The sequence below is a fragment of the Neovison vison genome, chromosome 3 (assembly GCF_020171115.1).
Source record: "Neovison vison isolate M4711 chromosome 3, ASM_NN_V1, whole genome shotgun sequence".
NCBI classification, from domain to species: Eukaryota; Metazoa; Chordata; class Mammalia; order Carnivora; family Mustelidae; genus Neogale; species Neogale vison.
This window is the reverse complement of record NC_058093.1, coordinates 150,606,819-150,627,701: the sequence shown is the minus strand read 5'-3', so window position 1 is coordinate 150,627,701 and position 20,883 is coordinate 150,606,819. Positions and strand designations below refer to the sequence as shown.

Genomic DNA, 20,883 nt, shown 5'->3' with positions numbered 1-20,883 from the left:
CAGTTGGTGGGAATGTAAAATGGTGTAGTTGCTATGGAAAATAGTATGAAAGAGCCTAAAAAAATTAAAAATAGAACTACCATATGATCCAGCAATCCCACTTCTGGGTATATTTCCAAAAGAACTGAAATCAGGATCTTGAAAAGATATTAGTACTCCCGTGTTCATTATAGCACTATTCACAATAGCTAAGATGTGGAAAAACCCAACTGTCCATTAACGGATGAGCAGATAGGGGAAAAAAAGTGATATACCCATATAATGGAACACTATTTGGCCTTAAAAAAGAAGGAAGTTCTCCCACATGCAACAATGTGGATTGTCCTTGAAGATGTTATTCTGAGTGAAATAAGCCAGATGCAGAAAGACAAATATAGCATGATCCCACTTATACAAAGTGTCCAAAAGAGTCAAATTCATCAACTCAAAGACTGTAATGGTGGTTCCCAGGAGCTGGGGAGAAGAGAAGATGTGGAGATACGAATCAGCAAGCATACTTCCAGCTTAGCAAGATTAGTGAACTCCAGAGATCTGCTATCCAACCCGTATCTATAGTCAGCGGTGATGCATTACACACTGAAAACTTATTAACTGGACAGATCTCGTGCTAAGTGTTCTCACAGTAACATAAAGTAAAACAATAAAGGGGAATTCTTGCAAAAAATTTTTTTTAAAGAGAGAAAAACAGAGACGTGACCAGGATTTCCTTGGAAAGTTCTACTGAATCTCCTACTCTCCTTGAGGAGGAATGTGGGTGAGCCTCGGCCCTGCGTTGCTTTCTTACCAGTGTTGTCCTGTGTGCCAAAGAGCGTGATGAAGACATTGGCATCCGTGCCTGCATTCTTCTTGTCCCCAGTCTTTACGGTCACTGAGAATGTGGTAGATTTGTCTGCCAGGAGAGGAGTGTGGAGAAGTGAGTGGTAGAGCACCCCTCCATGGAGGGAGGAGGGAGAAAACACACTGAGTATGTTTCTGCATTCATGTTATCCATTTCTATGAGTTGCTTTTCTTGCAGCATGTGTTGTTCTGCAGTTCCCTTTAGTCTAGAAACTTCCTCAAGGCAGAGGGGAGGTCTCCTCCACCTCGAGCTCACACAGGAAGCTCTCAGTCAACAGAGCTATAGAACGCTTAGGGGAGACTTGGGCTCATCAGCTGGGAGCCTGGTCTGATTCCTCCAGGCTGAGAAGAGTTTTAGAAATGCAAGTTTCAAGGAAGGGAAGCATCTTAGAATTCTTGAAAGTTCATTCTTTCCCTTGACAAAAATGTACTGAGGGCTTATAATACGTCTGGAGGGGGGGGACACAAAACTAAATTAGAGCTAGCTACAACTATCCTATCCTATCCTATCCTATCCTATCCTATCCTATCTTATCCTATCCTATTCCATTTCACTCCACTCCTGATAAGAACTCCATGCTAAGTCATATGTACTTTACCCCAAGCCTTACGCTACACCTCTGGGAACATGTCTTGTCACCTCCCCACTCTTGCCATGGAGGAATGAGAAGGTCGGACAGACACACTGCCAGAGAAGGAGATGCCCAGAGCCCACAGGGAAAAGGGAGATGGAGGCTGAGGATGGGGGAGAGGCAGAAGAGAGGGAGTTAGAGGGAAGAAACCAGCTCTAGTTGAGGAAACCTTTCTGCTCCAGGGCCAGGCTGTCGAGTGGGTTGCTGTCACCACCTCCCCCTCCCTCCTCATTCTCGCTTGGTAACACATAGGACTCGTCCACCGGCAACAGCTCCCGGGACAACTGGCCATCATCCTCCTCCACCGCGAGCCATCGTTGGCATGGGAAGTAGTACCTGCGGGGTGGGGAACAAGATAAGGTCGGGAACATCTCTTTGGAAAGGTTTCACAATGGAGCAGTCCTGGGCTGCAAAATGAGAGGCCCTCGGGGGCCCAAACACTGCCCTGCCCCCTGCCTACTCCCTTCCCAAAAGCATGGCCCTCCCCCATACTACCTAGCCTAGGGGTCACCCCATGAGTCACCTGCCTGGAGTGGACAACAAATCTGAGGTGATGGTTTGAAGACACCCCCAGCGAAAATGGCCGGGTAACAGTGCCCGAAGCATGTCAAGCCCTTGTCAGGGTTGCGTTGGAAGCATCTGGAAGAAGAGCTTCCAGGGACTATTCCACCGGTTTCTAGGTGGGTCTGGTAGCCACTGCTACCTCAGTGGAGAGCATTGTACACAGTAGGTGTTCAATACCTAAGGGCTGAATAAATGGATTTGAATGGAATGATACCCAGTTATGCTTCTGGAAGGTACGAAGGTGTAGCTAAGGAGCCGGCACAGCTGACAGCTGGCACCATCCAGGGAAGGGAGGTCCAAGTTGACTCCTCAGTAGAGGTGGAGCCCAGTGAAATGGAGACACCCAGACAAAGAGGGGGGTAGGGAATCACAGAGGTAACAACATGGGGTAATTAAGGTCTCACCTCTGGAGCCATACGGGGTTTGAATCCTGGCTCTGCCCCTTAAAGTCATGTGACCTTGAGCAAGGTTCTTTACCTCTCTGTGTTAGGGCTGCCAGATTTAGCCAATAAAATCACAGAACTCCTAGTTAAATGTGAATTTCAGAGAAGCAATGAATAATATTTTAGCATAAGTATGCCCTATCCAATATTTGGGACATACTTAACGCTAAAACATTATTCACTACTTCTCTGGAATTCAGTAACTGGCCATTCTGTATTTTATCTGGCAACCGTACTCTGTGATTCAGTTTACCATTCTGTAAAATGAAGATCGTATTGTTTCTTTCAAAGTTGTTAGGAGGATTATGTGAGTTAAACATTTTAAAGTGCTCATATAAACGCCCGGTAAGAGTCTGCTCATACCATCACTGTTGTTATTCTTAGTATCGTTACTTCCCTGAGTTTCTCCTCTGCCCATGCGTGGGCTCTCTGGAGCCTGTGGGCTGGACAGTTCCTCTTGGGCACCGGAGTTCTCAGAACAACTCAGAGGGTCAGGGAATGCAGCTAGCCCATCTGTCAACTGGGGCCATTCCACCCCATCTCCATCCCTCCAAGCCCTCCACCAGGCTGGGAGCCAAAGATGCATTCAGGGAGTGATCAATGTCTGGAGAGGAGGAAGCCATGTGGGCTGAGTGTCTCGCCTCTGTCAGAGCCCCACCGCTCCCCAGCAGACATTATAGCCTCCCAGCACCAACACATTTAGAGGAGCAGAACCTGAGAATACCACGTCCGCCCGTGGGCTCACGCTGGGTGCAGAGGGGAAGGCTGTGTCCGTGGACATGGACATGGATTCAGAGGGTGGGAGGAGCTCCACTAGGGGTGACGGCGACTGAACGGCAGTTACATCGGAGTTCAAGTGAAAACTGCGTATGGTTCCACATCCCAGTCTTTAAATTAGGAAAGGAAAAGTTTCATTTTTATTCAACCAATTAACTTATGAATAATAGGCTTTGGTTCTAAATTAGGGCCAATTAAAGGAGAGACAGAAATAAAGAAAGGAGTGGGGCTGGGGCAGAGGAAGAGACAATGAGAGTGGGAAGTTAGAGCAGAACAAGGATAGAGGGAGAAGGAGACACAAAGGAGTGGGAGACTGATTCCGGGAGAGAGAAAGCAGTCAGACAGACAGAAGGGGTGAGGCTCAAGCCCGCCCACACCTGCCAAGCACTCGCACGCATAGGGACACAGAGGCTGGCTTTCCCGGGGTGCCCTCCCCGCTCTCCCTGGAATACCTGCACGGGGACTGAAGCCCCCCAGCATGCCCGGAGTCAGCCGGTGGAAGCCCCTAGGCCCCCACCTCTCAGTCTCCCCCCTCACACTGTGCACCTGCCTTTGTGCCTTCTGTTCCAAACACCAGACATCAAGGCCCATCTGAAATGCCGCCTCCAACAGAGAACCAGAACACCCCCACCACAAATCTCCCTGCCCCCTGGAAGCCCTGGCAGCTGGGGGCGCCACCCTGAGATGGCTGCCACCTCCCTCGACCTTGCAGCCCCCATGGGCACAGGAGCTCCTTCCTGCCGCACTATGAGGCCCCTTTTACGGGCTGCCAGGCTGGACCGGCCCTGCCGAGGGAGAGCAGCCCGGGCTGCCCTCTGCTGGGGGTCAGGTGTGGCGCTGGGCCCTCACATGGGTCATCTCAGTCCCCATCACAACCTCGCGAGGGAGTTTGACTATGTCCATTGTATGGATGGAAGAACCGAGGCTCGGAGGCCCCCCAAGGCCACACGTGTAAAGGGTGGGAGAAACAGGAATGGGGCCTAAAACTTCGGCCTCTTAGACCCTCATAGTTTTCTGCTCTTCGAGGGCAGAGTTGGAATCAGCCACTTGACCCTCAGCACTGAGCATGCGTGTGTTTGCTGAATGAATGATTAATACATCAAACGTAATCTTTATTCATTAGGTGACTTGGTATTTGTGGCATGCCTACTGTGCACCAGGCCCTCTTCTAGGTACTGGGGAGGACACTGCAGGGAACAGAACAGATGAAGTCATTAGCTTTGGCAGGGTCCTTATAGTCAGTTGTGGCGAGAGGAACAATAGCAAAATCCTGCATTTGAGGGGTGCCTGGGTGGCCCAGATGGTTAAGCGTCTGCCTTCGGCTCAGGTCATGATCTCAGGGTTCTGGGATTGGGCCCTGCGTTGCGTTCCCTGCTCAGTGGGGAGTCTGCTTCTCCCTCTCCCTCTCCCCTCTCCTTGTGCATTCTCTCTTCTTCTCTCTCAAATGAATAATAAATAAAATAAAATCTTTTAAAAAATACTGCCATTGAAGGTAGGTCAAATGATAAGTGAGGTGGAGAAAAACAAACAGAGGAAAAGAAGTAGAAGTTCCAAAGGGGGTTGGGATCTTGATAAGTAGGTGACACCTGAACAGAGACCTTACCTAGAGACAGTATGAGAGTGAGCCATTGTGGGAAGGAGTGCCAGGCAGAGGGGACAACACATGCAAAGGCCCTGAGGTGGGACCATGACCATCAGCTTCAAGGAATAGCAAGGAGTGAGCGAGACAGAGATCAGGACCAAGAGTTAAGGAGGGGGCATGCGGAAGTGCTCTAGCTCTTACTCGGGGTGAGTGGGAGCCTCTGCAGGTTTTCAAGCAGAGGAGGGACTCACCCCTGCAGGCTGGACTGCTGCAGACACAGGAGGGCCAAGGTGCAGGACAGCGACCAGGCAGGAGCCTCTGAGCAGGGCTGGGGAAGCTGGAGAGATGGAGTTTGCCTCACACCAACAAGATGGGGTGGCAAGGAAGGGAGGGAAGATGAGGAAGCCAGGAGTTCCAGGAGTTGAAGAGGGAAGAAAAAGAGAGACAGAGGGAAGAAGATGAGTAAAGAGAAGATACCATTCAGGATCAAGAAGATGTGGTATATATACACAATGGAATACTATGCAGCCATCAAAAGAAACGAATTCTTGCCATTTGCGGCAACATGGATGGAACTAGAGCGTATCATGCTTAGCGAAATAAGTCAAGCGGAGAAAGACAACTATCATATGATCTCCCTGATATGAGGGAGTGGTGATGCAACATGGGGGCTAAGTGGGTAGGAGAAGAATCCATGAAACAAGATGGGATAGGGAGGGAGACAAACCATAAGTGACTCTTAATCTCACGAAACAAACTGTGGGTTGCTGGGGGGAGGGGGGTTGGGAGAAGGGAGGTAGGGTTATGGACATTGGGGAGGGTATGTGCTTTTGGGTAAATTGGAAGGGGAGATGAACCATGAGAGACTATGGACTCTGAAAAACAATCTGAGGGGTTTGAAGTGGCGGGGGGGTGGGAGGTTGGGGTACCAGGTGGTGGGTATTATAGAGGGCACATCTTGCATGGAGCACTGGGTGTGGTGAAAAAATAATGAATACTGTTTTTCTGAAAATAAATAAATTGGAAAAAGAAAAAAAAAAAAGAGAAGATACCATTCAAAAGAGTGGTAAAAATACAAAATATTTGAGCATAAACTTAATAAGACTGTAGAAAATTGTAAAGCATTGCTGAGATACTACAGGTAATAGTTGGCTAAGTGGAATGCATACCTGGGCAGCACTTCATGTTCTAAATACGATTCTCCACACGTACATTTAATGGCTTAACAATCAGAATTCCAACGGGGTTTTTTTTTTTTTTTCCAAATCACTTAATGTCTTGATTTGAAAAGCTAAGAAAAGTGAATATTTTTAAGGAATAATGGAAGCAAAATAAGTCAGAGGAAAAGAGTTATCCTAGGGTTTCACTCTATATGGAATATAAGAAACAGGGCAGAGGTCGGGGGCGGGGGAACCGAATCAGAGAGAGAGAAAAACCATGAGAGACTCTTAACTGTGGGAAACAAACTGAAGGTTGCTGGGGGGTAGGGTTGGGGGACAGGCAGGGTGGAAGTGGGAGATAGGGTGAACCCTGCACAGAGGGGAACCCAAGAACAAGAACCTCTCCGAGAGATAACAGATCACAGGCCAAGAATTGAAGTCAACGCACATTTACTTACTGGGCGCCCACTATATTCCAGGCACTGGCAGGCCCTCGGCAGCTCCACAACCCGCTCAGGATCTTGCCTGCTTTCTACTCTACCTCCCTCCACGTCTCCCTACCACACCTCAGGCCTTTTTTCCTGTCTACTGTCCCCTGGCCCCTTTTGCTCAAGAGGCAATGGGACCTACCTGTGGAAACACACCAGATTCATCATTGATGATCTGGAGTTCTGATCTTGGCTCAGGTATGAATTGGCTCTAGGGCTATGGCTTCCCCTCCCTGGGGCATGATTCCTTCACCTGTCAGGAGGACAAAACCCCTTTCCCAACTTAGCTCCTGGTGGTCACTGGGAATCTTGAACCTGGCACGCCAACTATATCCTGGGGACAAAATCTGGCCTGCTCACCTGTTTATGTACATCCCAGAAGCTAAGCACGAAATTTACATTTTTAAATGGTTGAAAGATCTAAGGAACAGGATTATTTTGTGACATGTGAAAATTACATGGAAGTCAAGTCTCAGTGTCCATGAATCCAGGTTTATTAGAACACAGCCACACCCATCCGTTTAGGCAGCACCTGTGGCTGCTTCCCCAATGCAAAGGCAAATAGATTAACTGTGACAGAGACTGAAGGGCCCCAAAGCCTACAGTATTTACTCTCTGGCCTTCACAGAAAAGTCTGCTCACTCCTGGTCTAGGACGTTAAAACAACGGTACCAGAAGCCACTTCACATGCAGAGGGATGGATGGGTGACTAAGTCTGTGCATGGAGACTGGCAGGGACAGGAAAAGTCACTTTCTGAGCTGAGGGATCTCAGGAACTAGATGGGCGGTCCTGCCAGACTGTCCCCTGCCAGGGCAGTAGCTCCAGGGGGCTGCCCAGTGAGAGGGAAGAAAGGGATGCGATGCCCACCCGACCACCCACCCCCAGCCTCAGCCCTCTTTCCAGGAGGGTCTCAGAAGCAGCCCTTGCCTCCCCCACCAAACCCACTTACGTGATCTCGTTGTTCATGTCCGTGATGTCTATTCTGTCCAGGAACCAGCCTGGTCTGTTGCCCGAGTTGTCATGGCGAATCCGGATCTTGGTCAGAGGCCCCAGGTCAATGGCATAGATGGTAAAGGTGTCAGTCTGGGAAGGGCCGGGGAGGCACTCAGAAGGATGGTGCGGCCCTGCTCTCCCCACCAACAGCACCTCCCCTTCCACACACACAGTCTGGTCACCAGCCTCACCCCTCCGGCGCCTGGGGCAGCCTGAGACCTACTGTGGAAAATGCAGCCGGCTAACTGGTGTACGGTCTGCACAGTGTTTTTTAACCTGCCTTCCTGGGGGTCTTCTTACTCTCACTGTGTCCCAAAGGGTGGACGGAGGAGGGGGGAGGGCCATGAAGATGACTGAGGGGCAGAGAAGGCAGGTTGGCTGGCACCTGCATTTGTGTTATGGGGTATGTGTGTGTGTGTGTGCATGCGTGTGTGTAGGGCTGTTGTTGGCAGTATGCCGAAACCCCGCATTATGTGTGCGCCTGTGTGCATACACCCCTTCAACCACATATTTTGATGAAGCACCTGGGATGAGCCAAAGTGGATGCAAATCCAAAGTCATTCACAGAAACAGGACATTTGCCCTTGCTCACACGTAAGTGGGAAGACACTGGTTAGACGGGAGCAGGTGCACATGCCCGGCAGGAGGCAGATAGCCTCAGGACCAGTAAGGGAATGGGATTCTTCTGGGCTATAACTTTTTAAACTCTTTACATTGAAAAACATTTCAAGACTACAGAAAACTTGAAGGAATGGTACAATGAAATTTTGCAAGTCTTTCACCTAGATTTTGTAACATTTGCTTGCCCGGTCTCTTTTGCCCATTGTCCATTTTTTTTTTCTGAATCAAGTAAAAGTAAATGGCAGATACCATAAATCTTCACCTCTGAACCCTTCGCCGTAGATTTCCCAAGAGCAGGTGATTTGCATATAATCACAGGTCAATGGCCAAATATAGGAAATGTAACATCAACCCAGTATTATTATCTAACATCCAAGAATGTATGCAAATTTTATCCCGCATGCTAGTTACACCCTCTCTAGCAGTTTTCTTCCAATCTGGGATCATAGTGGCTATAATTTCTAAAGTAAAGTATTAAAACATGAAATAAGCCCTAATCCTCAAGTCATGGCAAGGGAGTTTTGGAAGAGAAAGCAGACAGCCTCTGAAGTATATCAGAGGAGCCCATGGGTGCTCCTGTGGGTTTGGTTTCTTTCTCTTCTTGCTCTGTGTAGAGGAGGGAACGTGGCTTTGAGATCAGGGGTAGGAATGAGAAAGGTGAGATGGAAAAGTCTTCCATGTCATGCTGTAAAATCTGGAAGCACAAGGAAGACAGCTGGGTTTTTACACATTTCCCACGATCCCTGGAAGAGGGGCCTGTGTGCACTTCTTTCAACACTCGAAAGTCTTGGTGGCTCCTAACACAGTAGGCAGGACGCGGTCCAGGCTTCTCAACCTGCTTTCAAGGCTCTCGTGCCCCACTCCCCGTCACCGTGCTCATCAGGCTTCCCAGAGGCAGTGCCCACCCCAGCGCAGCATGAACACAGCACAGTGGGAAGAGTCACTGTCCTCGAGCTGACCTTCCACATTTCCAGCCCGCTCTTTGTTCTGCAGCCCTGTCCCTGGGGAACACCTGCCACTGCCATCCTTAGATGTCTATACCAGTCACCCGCCACGGCCCAGGGTACAGCTCTTCTTCCTACCATGTTTTCCCCAAAGCGCCGTCAGCACTTCCTCCTTGAACCCCTGCTCTGGCCACTTAGCTCCTGAGCTTCTGCTGCCTAAACTATCTCTGGTTATCTCCTGTGCGCTCCGTGGTGCTCCATACCCCCACCCTGGGCCTTTCTTACGTCCCGCTCACAGGTGCTCACAGGGGACCCACTGCCATGACACTTGGATGGACTGGACAAAGGTCCCTGCTGAACGCTGCGCTGGTGGGAGGACAGGAGGCGGCCTGGGAATCAGCAGAGTCTCAACCACCAGCCCAAGGACCAGAGAGCCCACGCACTACCTGTCCCTGCTCAAACTTGTTGGACTTGTCCGACCTCTTCAGGGGCCGCTCGCCTGTGTCCCCGTACTCCTCACCGTAGATGGTCAGGTAGACATTGGCATCGGTACCAGCCTTGGGCACATTCCCTGTGATCACCTGGACCTCATAGGTGTTGGCTGGGGACAGAGAAAAAGGCAGTGTTGAGGACAGCGCCGCTCAGGGTGGATCTGAGGCTCAGGTTCTCAGATACAACCAGCTCCTGGGGAGTGGGAAGGCACCACGGGTTCATTTCCCTTGCACCAACCTAGAGCTGAATGGATCCCTCCTCCCCACACAAGACCCTCCTTTGCCATGAAGCCCAAGAGGCTGGGAGTCACGGGAAAATGTCCTGGGCCACCCTCCTACCTCATCCTCCCCCTGGGAATCATGGTGAACTATATCCACGCTCCTCCTGGAGTCCCCGAGCCCTCCCGAGAGCCACAGGATGGGGCAGAGCTAAGCCAAGACAGAGACCTGTCCGTGGTGGCAGTTCAGACATAGGTCGGGGGACCTACTTGGGAACCATGATGGGTGCCCCCCTCTGGGGCCTCCAGGTGACAGGAGAGCTGGACACCCCCTTCACGGGGCCCCCTTCAGCAGACGGGCTGACCCCTCCTCAGGCTTACGCTCAGGGCCCGGCCGGCCTGCCGGCACCAGCTCCACGGCCAGCTCATTGTCCTCCTTGCCCCGGGCCAGCCAGCGGTGGGCTTCGAACTTGTACTCCTCAATCACCTCCTGCATCCCAGGCCCAAACTCCTCCTCTTCCTCCTCCTCTTCCGTCTCCTCCTCCTCCTCCTCCTCTGACGAGGACTCCTCCGACGAGGACTCCTCCTCCTCGTCCCCCTCGTCCTCCTCGTCGCTGCCCTTCTTCTTCTTCTTCTTCTTCTTCCTCTGCAGCTTGGCCTTCAGCCGCTCCTTCTTGAGCAGCTGCCGCAGCTTGTCCTTCTCCTTCTTCCTCCGGGCCTCCTCCTCGGGTGTGAGGTCCACCTCCCGCACCACCAGGTGCCGCAGCCACAGCGTGTCCACGAACCAGCTGGGTCCGAAGCCTTCGCCCGTGTGCCCCAGCCGGATCTTGAAGACCTCGCCCACATCCTCCGCCTCCAGCTGTGCAAAGCACAGGGCAGTGGCTGGGGCGGCCCCTGGTGTCCTCCCAGCCTCCCCTGCAGAGCCAGGCACGGGCCATCATGCGGAGCCGCAGGACGGGGAGGCCCGGGCCTCAGCTCAGAAGCTTCCACCAGCTCCCTCTCTTCTACCACATTCGGCCTGGTTGCTGGACCAGCCTTCCAGGACCTCTTGTAGGTCCTACCCTCCACCCAAACTTCCTTCCTTCTAACCCTGGGTGATGGTCAGAATGGGGTCCCCGTCTCTCCATCTCTTCCCCTTCTCCCCTACCCCATGTAGGCACATGCACGCACACATGTGCGCTCACATGCATCCCTGTTCCTCCCAGTTCCATAGCTGTCTTCACGTGCTCCCCCCACCCAGAATGCCTTTATTCCCTCTGCCGCCAAGTAAAAACTATTCATTCCATTTTCTGAGTTTGATCACTACTTTTCCTTTTTTGTGCTTTTCTGCATTCTCTTTCCAAAGTTTTTTTTTTAAATTATAAATCACATATAACTTTTGTAGTAAGCAAGAAAAAAGTGTTATCTTTCAAAAACAAAAAAACCTCACCCACATCCCCAGGAGCCCTGAGCCCCTCCCCCAGCACATGGCCTTGTCCATCCCCAACAGCACAGAGGACCCCCCCCAAGCTTGGCTATGGTCCTGGCCTGTTCCGGATGCCCCCCCTGTCCACATGAGCTGCTCCCTGCCCACTGGGATGGGAATTCCTAAAGACAGGGACTGTTTGTTCTTGCTTCTGTCCCCCACGGGGTCTGGCACACAACTGGTTCAAAGGGCAGTGGGGGTGGATTTAGCTTTCTTCAGAAGATCGGGTCCCTAAGCCTTTGGTCTGCCACTCTGTGCTAAGCCTCACACTGCAGTGAGGTCCAGCCCCCGCAGAGCTCAGGGGAGGGCTCACATGGGGGACCTGCTAGTTGTGTCACTCTTCGGGTTCCCCACTGATGGGCGCTTTTCTGGGTGTCTGACACTTTTCAGTCTGGTGCCACCAATCTCCCACAGGTGTCCTAGTGAAACTAAGGTCTGGGGCTATCCCATGCATTGCTCAATGCCCTGTAATTGGAGTTCAGGCCTAGATGAGAACTCAGGTCTTCTGACTGTGTTCATGAAGCTACGGTGTAGCCAAAACCACCTTTCTGAGAAAATGACTAGCCAAAATGGAGCCCAGGAGCCCCAAGAAAGAGGCATTTTTTTCTTGTCAGCTACTGAGAGGATGGGCTCTGGACCTGGTAAGCCCCTTCTTCAGCACATGAAATCCTCTCTCCAGAATTTTCCAAGCACAGCATCTCTGCCACCAACCTCTGCAGGCAGGCCTGCCAACCTTCCCCTCTGCCCACATCTGTCTGCCCAGCCGTGACCGCGTCCAACACTGCCTCCAGCCACACAGCCCTGCGCCACCAGAAGATACCCCATTCTCTTACGTCTCCACAGCTGGTCATAATTGCCCAAGGACTTTCTCTGACAAGGACTGTTTTGCTCCTTCCAAGGACTGTGAAGCAGGCTGGGGAGGTAGTCTAAAGATAGGTTTGCACTCATGAAGAATCCAAGGCTCAGAGATGTGCACTTCTAGGGCCTCTACCTCATTAGCTGTGTAATGGGCACTTGGACTCAGTGAGGCCGCCTCCAGCGCTAACGTTCCAAGCCCCTGGGCCAGCTCAGCCAGGCCCTTCTCTGCTGGGCACGGGGATAGGGATCTTTGCTGAGGGCTGTCTGTGGCACACAAACACACAGAGAACACCCAGCATGAATATGCTCCCTGCGTACACATATCTGCACACACACCTGCAGTAGTATCCCTTCTAGAACATTCTTGTATTCCCCAAAGGCCATCACACCTTCATCCTCCTCTCCCATCAGCAACATGTTCACAACCTCATCTCTTCTTTTCTACTCAAAGGGAAGTACAGAGTCCTGCAGCACTCAGAACAGCCATGAGACTCCTCCCCAGATCCCGTGTGGGAAGCATGGCCCTGCCCACACACAGGGAGAGCGGTAGAACCAGAGCTGGCAATGGCTGCAGTAATCAGGGGCCTCATGCCACACTTGGCCAAATTGGAACCATCAACTTCAGCAGTACTCAGAATTGCAGCGTGTTAGACTCCCCAGGAGAGCTTCTAGAGGCATGACCCAGAAAACATACCACCCACCGCAGAGGTTCTGATTTCACTGATTCGGTTGTGGGCCAGGCAGCCCTTTTTTTTTTCTCTTAAAGCTTTCCAGGTGATTCTAAGAAGCCAGGAATGAGATCAAGTTCAATCCCTACATTCTGCGGCATCCATTGGCACTCTGTGGACACCCCCATTGCCTTACCCACATACCTGGAATGTGTCCTTGGACGCGCGATCAAAAACTTTTGAGCGGCTGGAGAGGAAGAGCACTTCTGTCTTGCCGTCTTCGCCATAGATCTGCATGTAGACCCGGGCGGTGGTGCCTGCGCCGCCCACGTCCCCCGTCCAAACCTCAACCTCGTAATGGACCACTGGGTGGGCACATGGGGGCAAACGGGACAGTCAGTAATATTCACAATGGCAGGGAGAGGAACAAAACAGACATTCCTGACCCTGTACCATGTCTGGGGCTTCATAGGCATTATCTTTATCATTATCTAATATCTTTCTTTCATTATTGATCATTATCTACCTTTCTATCATTATATACCTTCATTATCATTATCTAATATCTATCCTCATCATTATCTAATCCTCTCATCAACAAAATGATGAGGACTATCATCCCCATTTCGGAGGCTGACAAACTAAGGCTCAGAGAAACTGAGTAGGTGGTAGAAATGGCAAACTCAAGCAATCAGACTCCAAAGCCCAGTCATTCACTGCACCACATGTGACTTCTGGAGCCAGGAATGAGGAACAGTCAACATGCCAGCTAGCATTCTCTGCTGTGTGCCTACCCCTGCGCAGACACCACAGATCAGAAAGAAGCAAAGGCTGTGTGTTTGTCTCTTTTCCTTATTTTCAGTAAAGGACAAGAGGTTGAAATTACAATATTATATGTGTGTATGTGTGTGTGTGAGTGTGTGTGTGCGCATGTGTATATTATTAAACCTATTATTTATTTGAGAGAGAGAGCATGCATGTGCACGTGGGGTAGGGAGAGGCAGAGGAAGAGGGAGAGAGAAACCCAAGTGGACTCTGTGCTGAGTGTGGAGCCTCATGGGGGGCTCAGCCTCACGACCCTGAGATCAGACCTGAGCTGAAGCCAAGAGCTGGACACTCAACTGAGTAACTGACTGGGCCACGCAGGTGCACATTTTATATATATATATATATAAAATATTAATATAAAAGATATATATAAATAATATATATTAATATAATCATATATTGATATAGATTATATATATTATATATTAATATAATTAATGGAAAAAATATATTTTTTAAAGTTAGCTCTATGCCCAATATGGGGCTTGAACTCATGGCCCCAAGATCAAGCATCTCATGCTCTACACACTGAGCCAGCCAGCAACCCCTGAAATAATTTTCATTTAAATATATGCATCTTTCAGATGATATCAACAGATACATCTACACAGAAAGAGTTGTCCGTATTTTGAAGTAATACTTTATCCAGCGTTAGGGGGTGGAAATGTGTTACAGGTATGCACCACTAGAGGGCATTTCCCAGTGAAGAGCAAAATGTCTACCAGAACTATGGGATCATAGCTTTGGGTTTTTTTTTAATTTTTAATTTTTAAATTAACATATAATGTATTATTAGCTCCAGGGGTACAGGTCTGTGAATCGCCAGGTTTACACACTTCATAGCACTCACCATAGCACATACCCTTCCCAATGACCATAAACCAACGGGATCATAGATTTTTGGTGACTACTGCAAAGACTTGTGCTCTCAGCAATGTCATAAGATGATATCATTATTTTTTTTTCCAAGATAAGACTTATTTTCAACAAGATGGAGGATCTTCCATTACCACAGTTATGTGAGAGATTTGGGGTGGAAAGCAAGAGGACTGGCTGAGAGCCTAAAGAAGTTGAACTAGAGACACCAGGATCAGCTGGAAGTGACAGTGGGTAAGTGTTTGGACAATCAGGAGATTCAGTAAAAGCTGACATTCCAAATGGAGAAAACCCCAACCCCATTCGCTCTCTCAGATTTTAGAGAAATAAGCAGCCAGGATTAAACGAAACTTGGAGAGAGAAAAATTAGCATTCAGAGAGCAAGAACCAGCTATTGGAAATCAACATGTGGTAGCTGAAATAAAATATTCCATTGCAAGGATAAAGTCAAGGACAGTTCATAAGAACAAAAAGAGGAAATTTCCCAAGAACAAAATGACAAATGATAGAAAGGTAAGAAAATCAGAGGCATTCCAACATCTCACCCAGAGCTCAGTTCTAAAAAATACAGAGAATGGAGAGTTGGAAATTGTCAAAAAAGTAATATCCAAAGAAGTCCCAGAAATAAAAAATACTTCTAGAAGGAGCCCATGAGTTCCCAGAACAACCAATGAAATTAAAATCACAAAAGGCAGTGAGGATATCATGAAATTTCAGAATGCCAGAAATAAAACTAGAAAGCTATAAACTTTTAGAGAGAAAAAAAATCCCAAAGAATTGGATAACAGAATGGCATCAGACTTCCCAGCTGCAACACTGGGAGCTAGAAGATGGTAGAATAATTCCTTCTAAACTTTAAGGGAAAATGAGTTCTAAATCAGAATTCTGTAATGAGCCAAATTCCTTATAAATTGTGAGACATTTGCAGACATTTCTCTTCCATGCACCTTTTCTCAGGAAGCTACTCAGTAGAAATGAAAAGAAGGGAGAAACCAAAGAGGGAGACACGAAGTCCAGGAAACAGGAGATCCAACTAGGAGAAAAAAAGAAAGGAATTTCCAAAAAGATGGCCGAAAGGAAGTCTCAAAGGACAGCTTCATGACAACCTAGAACCCTTTGAGGTTCCTAAAGGAATGTTTTTGGATGGGAGTGAGTGGAAGGAGGTAGAGAGGAAACAGAATTGTTGTTGGGCTTGGATTTATGAAAAGAATTTTAGTTCTACTCAAGGGATGGAGATAAAATGATGTTAAGGGAGAATTGTCTCCCCTCCCAATACATTATCAAAGCCTAGCCCCTCGCATTTCAGAATGTGACTTATTTAGAGATAGGGCCTTTAAAGAGAAGATTAAGTTAAAATCCAGGCCCTTAGGGTGAGGCCCTAATCCAATATGACCGCTGTCCTTATAAAAGGAAGAGATTAGGACACACACATGCAAATACACAAAATAAAGACCATATGAATATGCAGTAAGAAGGCCGCTATCCACAAGACAAAGAGAAAGGCCTCAGAAGAAGCCTAACCTCCAGACCCCCAGAGCCTGGCCCTCTGGCCTCTGGAACCGTGGGAAAAGAAATATCTGTTGTTTAAGCCCCTAGACGTGGTATTTTGTTATGGCAGCCCTAGCACACTAATACAGATAGGTGGGTATATAGAACACTGTACAAATGGAAAATGAGGGTATTACTAACTTCAGAAAACAAAAAATTGTGCCATAATTGAAATGCAATCATCATACAATAGATGTCCCAGCCGTGAATGATATTTACATAGTCATAATAATGTAAAAATTGAATACGGATTTAATTTTATTGAAGGCTGGAAGGAGGGGAAGCGTGTATGTACACACACATATATACACATGTGTGTTCACGGAGCTAAACCATCCTCTTCCATTGTAGGAAGTCAAGAATTAATGTCCATGAATAAAATAATAAAGAAACTGGTCAGCAAATTATTAAAAATATAGAGATAAATTTCAGAGAACAAGTGAAAGTCATTTAAAAGTTGTTACTCTGAAGAAGGGGAATAGTAAGGGGAACTACTTCTTTTTAAAAATCTGCATCTTACTAACTAGTACCCGTATTACTGTGATAGAAATCAAGTTCTAATTTCTAAAAAGAGAAAAAGAGTTGATTTCTTCACACTGGCAGACACCATTACAAAGCATGTATGTGTATGTGACCCCTCAAGGAACTACAGGGTCACTGGGGAGAGAAAATGCACACATGAAAAGACACAAGGAGCTCCAGGCGAGGAAGCGGTGAGTTCACACTGGGGTTCTTCCCGGGGAAGATTCTGGTGGAAGTGAGCCTCGGGCAGTAGCGTTCAGGGTAGATGTAGAAATGCAGAGGTGAGGGAAGTGACATTTTCTGCATCCATTTCTGGTGCCACTATCTTCCTGACCCTCTAGATGATCTCTTGTTGCTCCGACCCCTCCCATAACTATGGCTTTCACGCCGTGTGTAGATGAGCTTCACCTTCATTTGGCGATCTCATCACCCTGTCCAAAAGTGTCCTCCACCCCCATGCCATGACTGTCACCTGTCCTACTTCATTTTCTTCATAGCTCCTACTTGGCATTATATTATGTATTTATTGTTTGCCTCCCCTGGTGGCAGGTAAATTCCACAAGGGCAAGGACTTGGTCTACTTTGTGCCTACGGCAGTGCTGGCTCAGAGGAACAGTCAATATATATTCTTATTAAATAAATGCATGAATAAACAGCTTTATCTCTTCTGCCAGTCTTCCTGGGGGAAGACACGGACTAGGTCTCAAACTCCTGCACACAGGGCTGAGAATGTACATCTCTTAACAGAGTCATTTACTGCCTTTATTCCAGAAAAAAATGTCTCCTCCACTGAATTCTCAGTTTCACCATCTGTCCAATGAGCCCTTTTCCCCTCCAAGAGCCATGATACACAGGCAATCAGAAGCCCCATTATCTCCCCTCAGCCTCCCACTCAGAAACAAGATCCAAGTCACCCCACAGTCACTCCCCCTTCCCCACTGCCCCAGCCCACAGAGGAAATGGTGCTGATGGTCCCATTACTGTTAATCCCATACGTTTCTGGATCTCCACGACCTCACTGGGGTAGAGCTCCACCTCCAGGCGCCCATCGGCCTGGTTCCTGTCCAGCCAGCGGTTGGCGGGGAAGGTGTATTGCCTGCCTTGGCGGGGCACACGGATCTGGACGCTGCCGAGGAACCAGCTGGCATGCATGCCGGTGCTGTCATGTCCAATCACCAGCCGACTGATCTGGAAGGAAACCCAGGGTGTGAGTGAGCAAAGAGCTGCTGCATGGAACCCTCGATGCCTCCATCCCTCCGCACCCCGCCCCCACCCAACACTGGTACAAACTGCTGTCCTCAGCCCAGATCTTCAGTTCCCCAGAAGAGGGGGGCTCAGCAGGAAGAGGCTGGGTCCCAGGCTTGTCCACCATCAGCCAGCTGCCTGGAACCTCCCATCCCTCCTCTTAAGAGCAGCTCACCTCTCGGGGAAGAGGTGAGAAGCAAGTGGGGGACCCTGGGTATGGCGTGAACTTTGAAAGCTCCAGCACATACTTTGGCAGCGCCCGTGTAAGAAACCGAACATTCAAAACATGAACCATTTGCTTCTGATAGCCATGCTATTGATTGGGCTTTGTTTTGTTTTGAAAAATACATCTTTTCTGCATTTCTTCTTTGACAAACCCGTCTAGAGGTGACTGGATAGGTGGACGACCTCTCAGGCCAGCCTCTCTGTGGTTCTATGCTCAAATGCTCCTCTCACTCTTGGCCCTGATGAACATCCTTCTCTCTCCAGTAACATTCAACAGTCCACTTGCTTGGCTATTTTACATGTTTACATCTTTACATTTCACACAGACGACTGCGTAGACCATTGTGTTATCATCCTTAGGACGAGTTGGTTTTTTCGAAATGCTGTTTGCAGGACAATAACATTAGGTGGAATGATCAATCAGCTTTTGAAGTCCCTGCCAAGCCTCCCCTCCAGATCGTCTCTGTGATGGTTTGGAGAGGTAATGCTAGCCATGAGTTTGGGGCCAGAAGGCTAGTTTGAGAGGATTGTCCCTCCAAGCCCTGTGTTTGCTCTTACGAGTATGAAGTGCTTCTCTGGGCTGATAATGAAAACACCATCACAACTGTGTGCCTGTAGCCCGGGTCCCCTGGAATTGTAGGAAGGAAACCAGCCTTCTCTACAAAGCCCAACAGCCTTTCCGGTGGGCACCAAGGGTCACAGGAGAGTTTCACTGTGGTGCTGGGACAGTGACGGGACCAGCTGGATGATTAAAGATAGGGACAAGGGTCTTCTGCCTCACCCAATGGGAAGCTCCTTAAGGAGAGAACTCCTTAAGTTCTCTCCATTCCAGAAGGCCTAGCACCCCCTGGAGCAAGAGTTCCAGTTCCATCAATAGCACCTAGTGACTGAGGATGACTTGTGGGGGGGGGACTAGGTTATTATTAACATAGTCACTGCAAACAGCAGTCCCATTAGCATGCCCAGTTGTTAGAATGAATGAGGCAAACAAAGGTGAAGTCACTGGCGGGCTTGGCAGGAAGTAAAAGGAGGGACCTCAGGCAACCAGCAGCCAGACTGACCCTCCCAACCTCTTAAGCTGAACTGCTTGCTGGGGGAGGGGGCATTTCAGAAATACAGGGAAAGGCCCCAAACACCATTCCCCTCCCCTTAGATGTTTCATCTATCCACTGGCTGTTGTAGGAAATCCTCAGTAAAAGGAAAAGCATTTCACTCTACGGTTATTAATTCAGCTGAAAATGTAAATATGTTTTAATGAAGGAAGATCTTGACTTAGGCTCATTACCATCAGGTATAAAGAACTGACAGGAGCTCTTTCCCTGTGAGCATGTTTTTGGAGTATCTAAAATAGGGTGAGGCGTAGAGAGAAAGGAAAAGGATTGCAGGAAAGTGTAAGGTTGCAGCGGGGGAGCTTGTCAGCCTCCCAATTACCGCTAGCCACACCTTGAGAAGGGCAGGCGGTAATAGGAAGCCCAGCTCAGAAATTTCTAGAAAAGTTTCCAATTTTATAAGGGGGTTAGATCTGTGCTTTTCCAGATGAAGAGCTCAGACTGCTGGCAGCAGGGCCACCAGGGCCCTTGACAGAGGGAGACCCTCAGGTGCCATCTTCAAGAGCAGAGTCTCTCCAGTGTTGCTCAGGGTGAGCACTGAAATGAGTTTCTTGAGAAGATCTCAGATGCACATTCAAGTTTGGAACTAGGAAGTATTTTCAGCCCACTTTTCTTGCCCTGCATACCAGTGTCCTTTTCTCCAGTGTCTGGGACCTAGCCGCCATGGTCTTGGCTATGTAGGTAAAGGGAATGTTGGGACTACAGACCCTAAAAATAGATATTCCACCCCTAAAGGGACTGCAGAAGTTTCCCTACTGTTCATGTATCTTCTGCTGCTCTGGGTCATAGAGGAAAACTACGCAGCTCACCTACCTCCGAGTGGGCATTTTCCCTCTTTGTGCATGTGAGTGTGCGTATGCGTGTGATGTGTAAGTGTGTGTGCACATGCATGTGAGTGGGATTGTGCACCACATGTGGATATATATGGGGTGGGTGAGACCATGTCGCATGGCCTCGGGAAGGAGACTTACAGTTCCAATGTTCAGGGTCTCAAGGGTGAACTCATCCACCCGGGCACGTTCAAAATAGTCTTGCAGGTTGTTGTCAGAGACCAGAAGGACTTGCTTGATGGTGTCAGATTTATCCCCGTAGAGCTTGATGTAGACCTTGGAGTCTGTGCTGGCCCCAGAGACATCCCCTGTCTTTAAGCTGATGTGGTAGCGGAAGTCTAGGCAAGTCCAGGGTGGGAGGCAGGGAGGGGGAGGGGTTAGAGCAGGTCAGGTGGAAAGGGCTGGAGCAGGAGGGTGGTCTGTAGCCAGGGTGGGACACTGGGTTGAGGGTCAGCTGCTGAGCCCTTGCTTTAATTAGACCCATGGTGGGGCGGGGCTGCCTTCCTCTCTGTGGGGGTCCCCTCATGGGCAACACTGGGATGCTGACCCCTGCTTGGCCTGCCCACAAGGTGTGAGCACACCCAGAACAGGAAAGCATTCCAAGAATACAGAGTGCAAGAGACTTGAAGGACCTAAGGCAACCACCTTGTCCAGTTTCTGATCTGACGGATGAGGAAACGGAGGCAAAGGAGCATCGAGCTTTGCAGACAGTGTTGCAAAGGACATACGCAGTGTTGTTGCTAAGGGTTCTGATCTTGGCTTTACAAGTGAAGGATAAGAGGCTCAGAAGGGTATATGTTTGACTCAAGATGTCAATGGTTCAGGAGGAGCCAGCCAGGGGTGAAATTCTGCTGGGTACCTACAGCACCATTACGAAACAGGGCCCCATGCTGACGATGCTCCAGTAGGTCACCCGGAAAAATTTGTACCCTCTGTGCCTAAGGGAGGATAAAAATGC

General features: G+C 49.1%; 1 protein-coding gene across 2 annotated transcripts in view; it reads right to left on the bottom strand.

Moving 5' to 3' along the window:
* The window catches only part of LOXHD1 (lipoxygenase homology PLAT domains 1), a 151,338-nt gene that overhangs the window by 54,102 nt on the left and 76,353 nt on the right, over window positions 1–20,883 (bottom strand). For both annotated transcript variants that reach the window (XM_044240992.1, XM_044240993.1), the window contains exons 16-23: window positions 20,067–20,263; window positions 17,512–17,704; window positions 12,947–13,107; window positions 10,133–10,610; window positions 9,489–9,643; window positions 7,434–7,567; window positions 1,639–1,805; window positions 785–889 (exon numbers count right to left, since the gene is read on the bottom strand). In XM_044240992.1, the coding sequence (XP_044096927.1) occupies window positions 785–889; window positions 1,639–1,805; window positions 7,434–7,567; window positions 9,489–9,643; window positions 10,133–10,610; window positions 12,947–13,107; window positions 17,512–17,704; window positions 20,067–20,263 (1,590 nt within the window). The remainder of the gene's footprint in view (window positions 1–784; window positions 890–1,638; window positions 1,806–7,433; window positions 7,568–9,488; window positions 9,644–10,132; window positions 10,611–12,946; window positions 13,108–17,511; window positions 17,705–20,066; window positions 20,264–20,883) is intronic.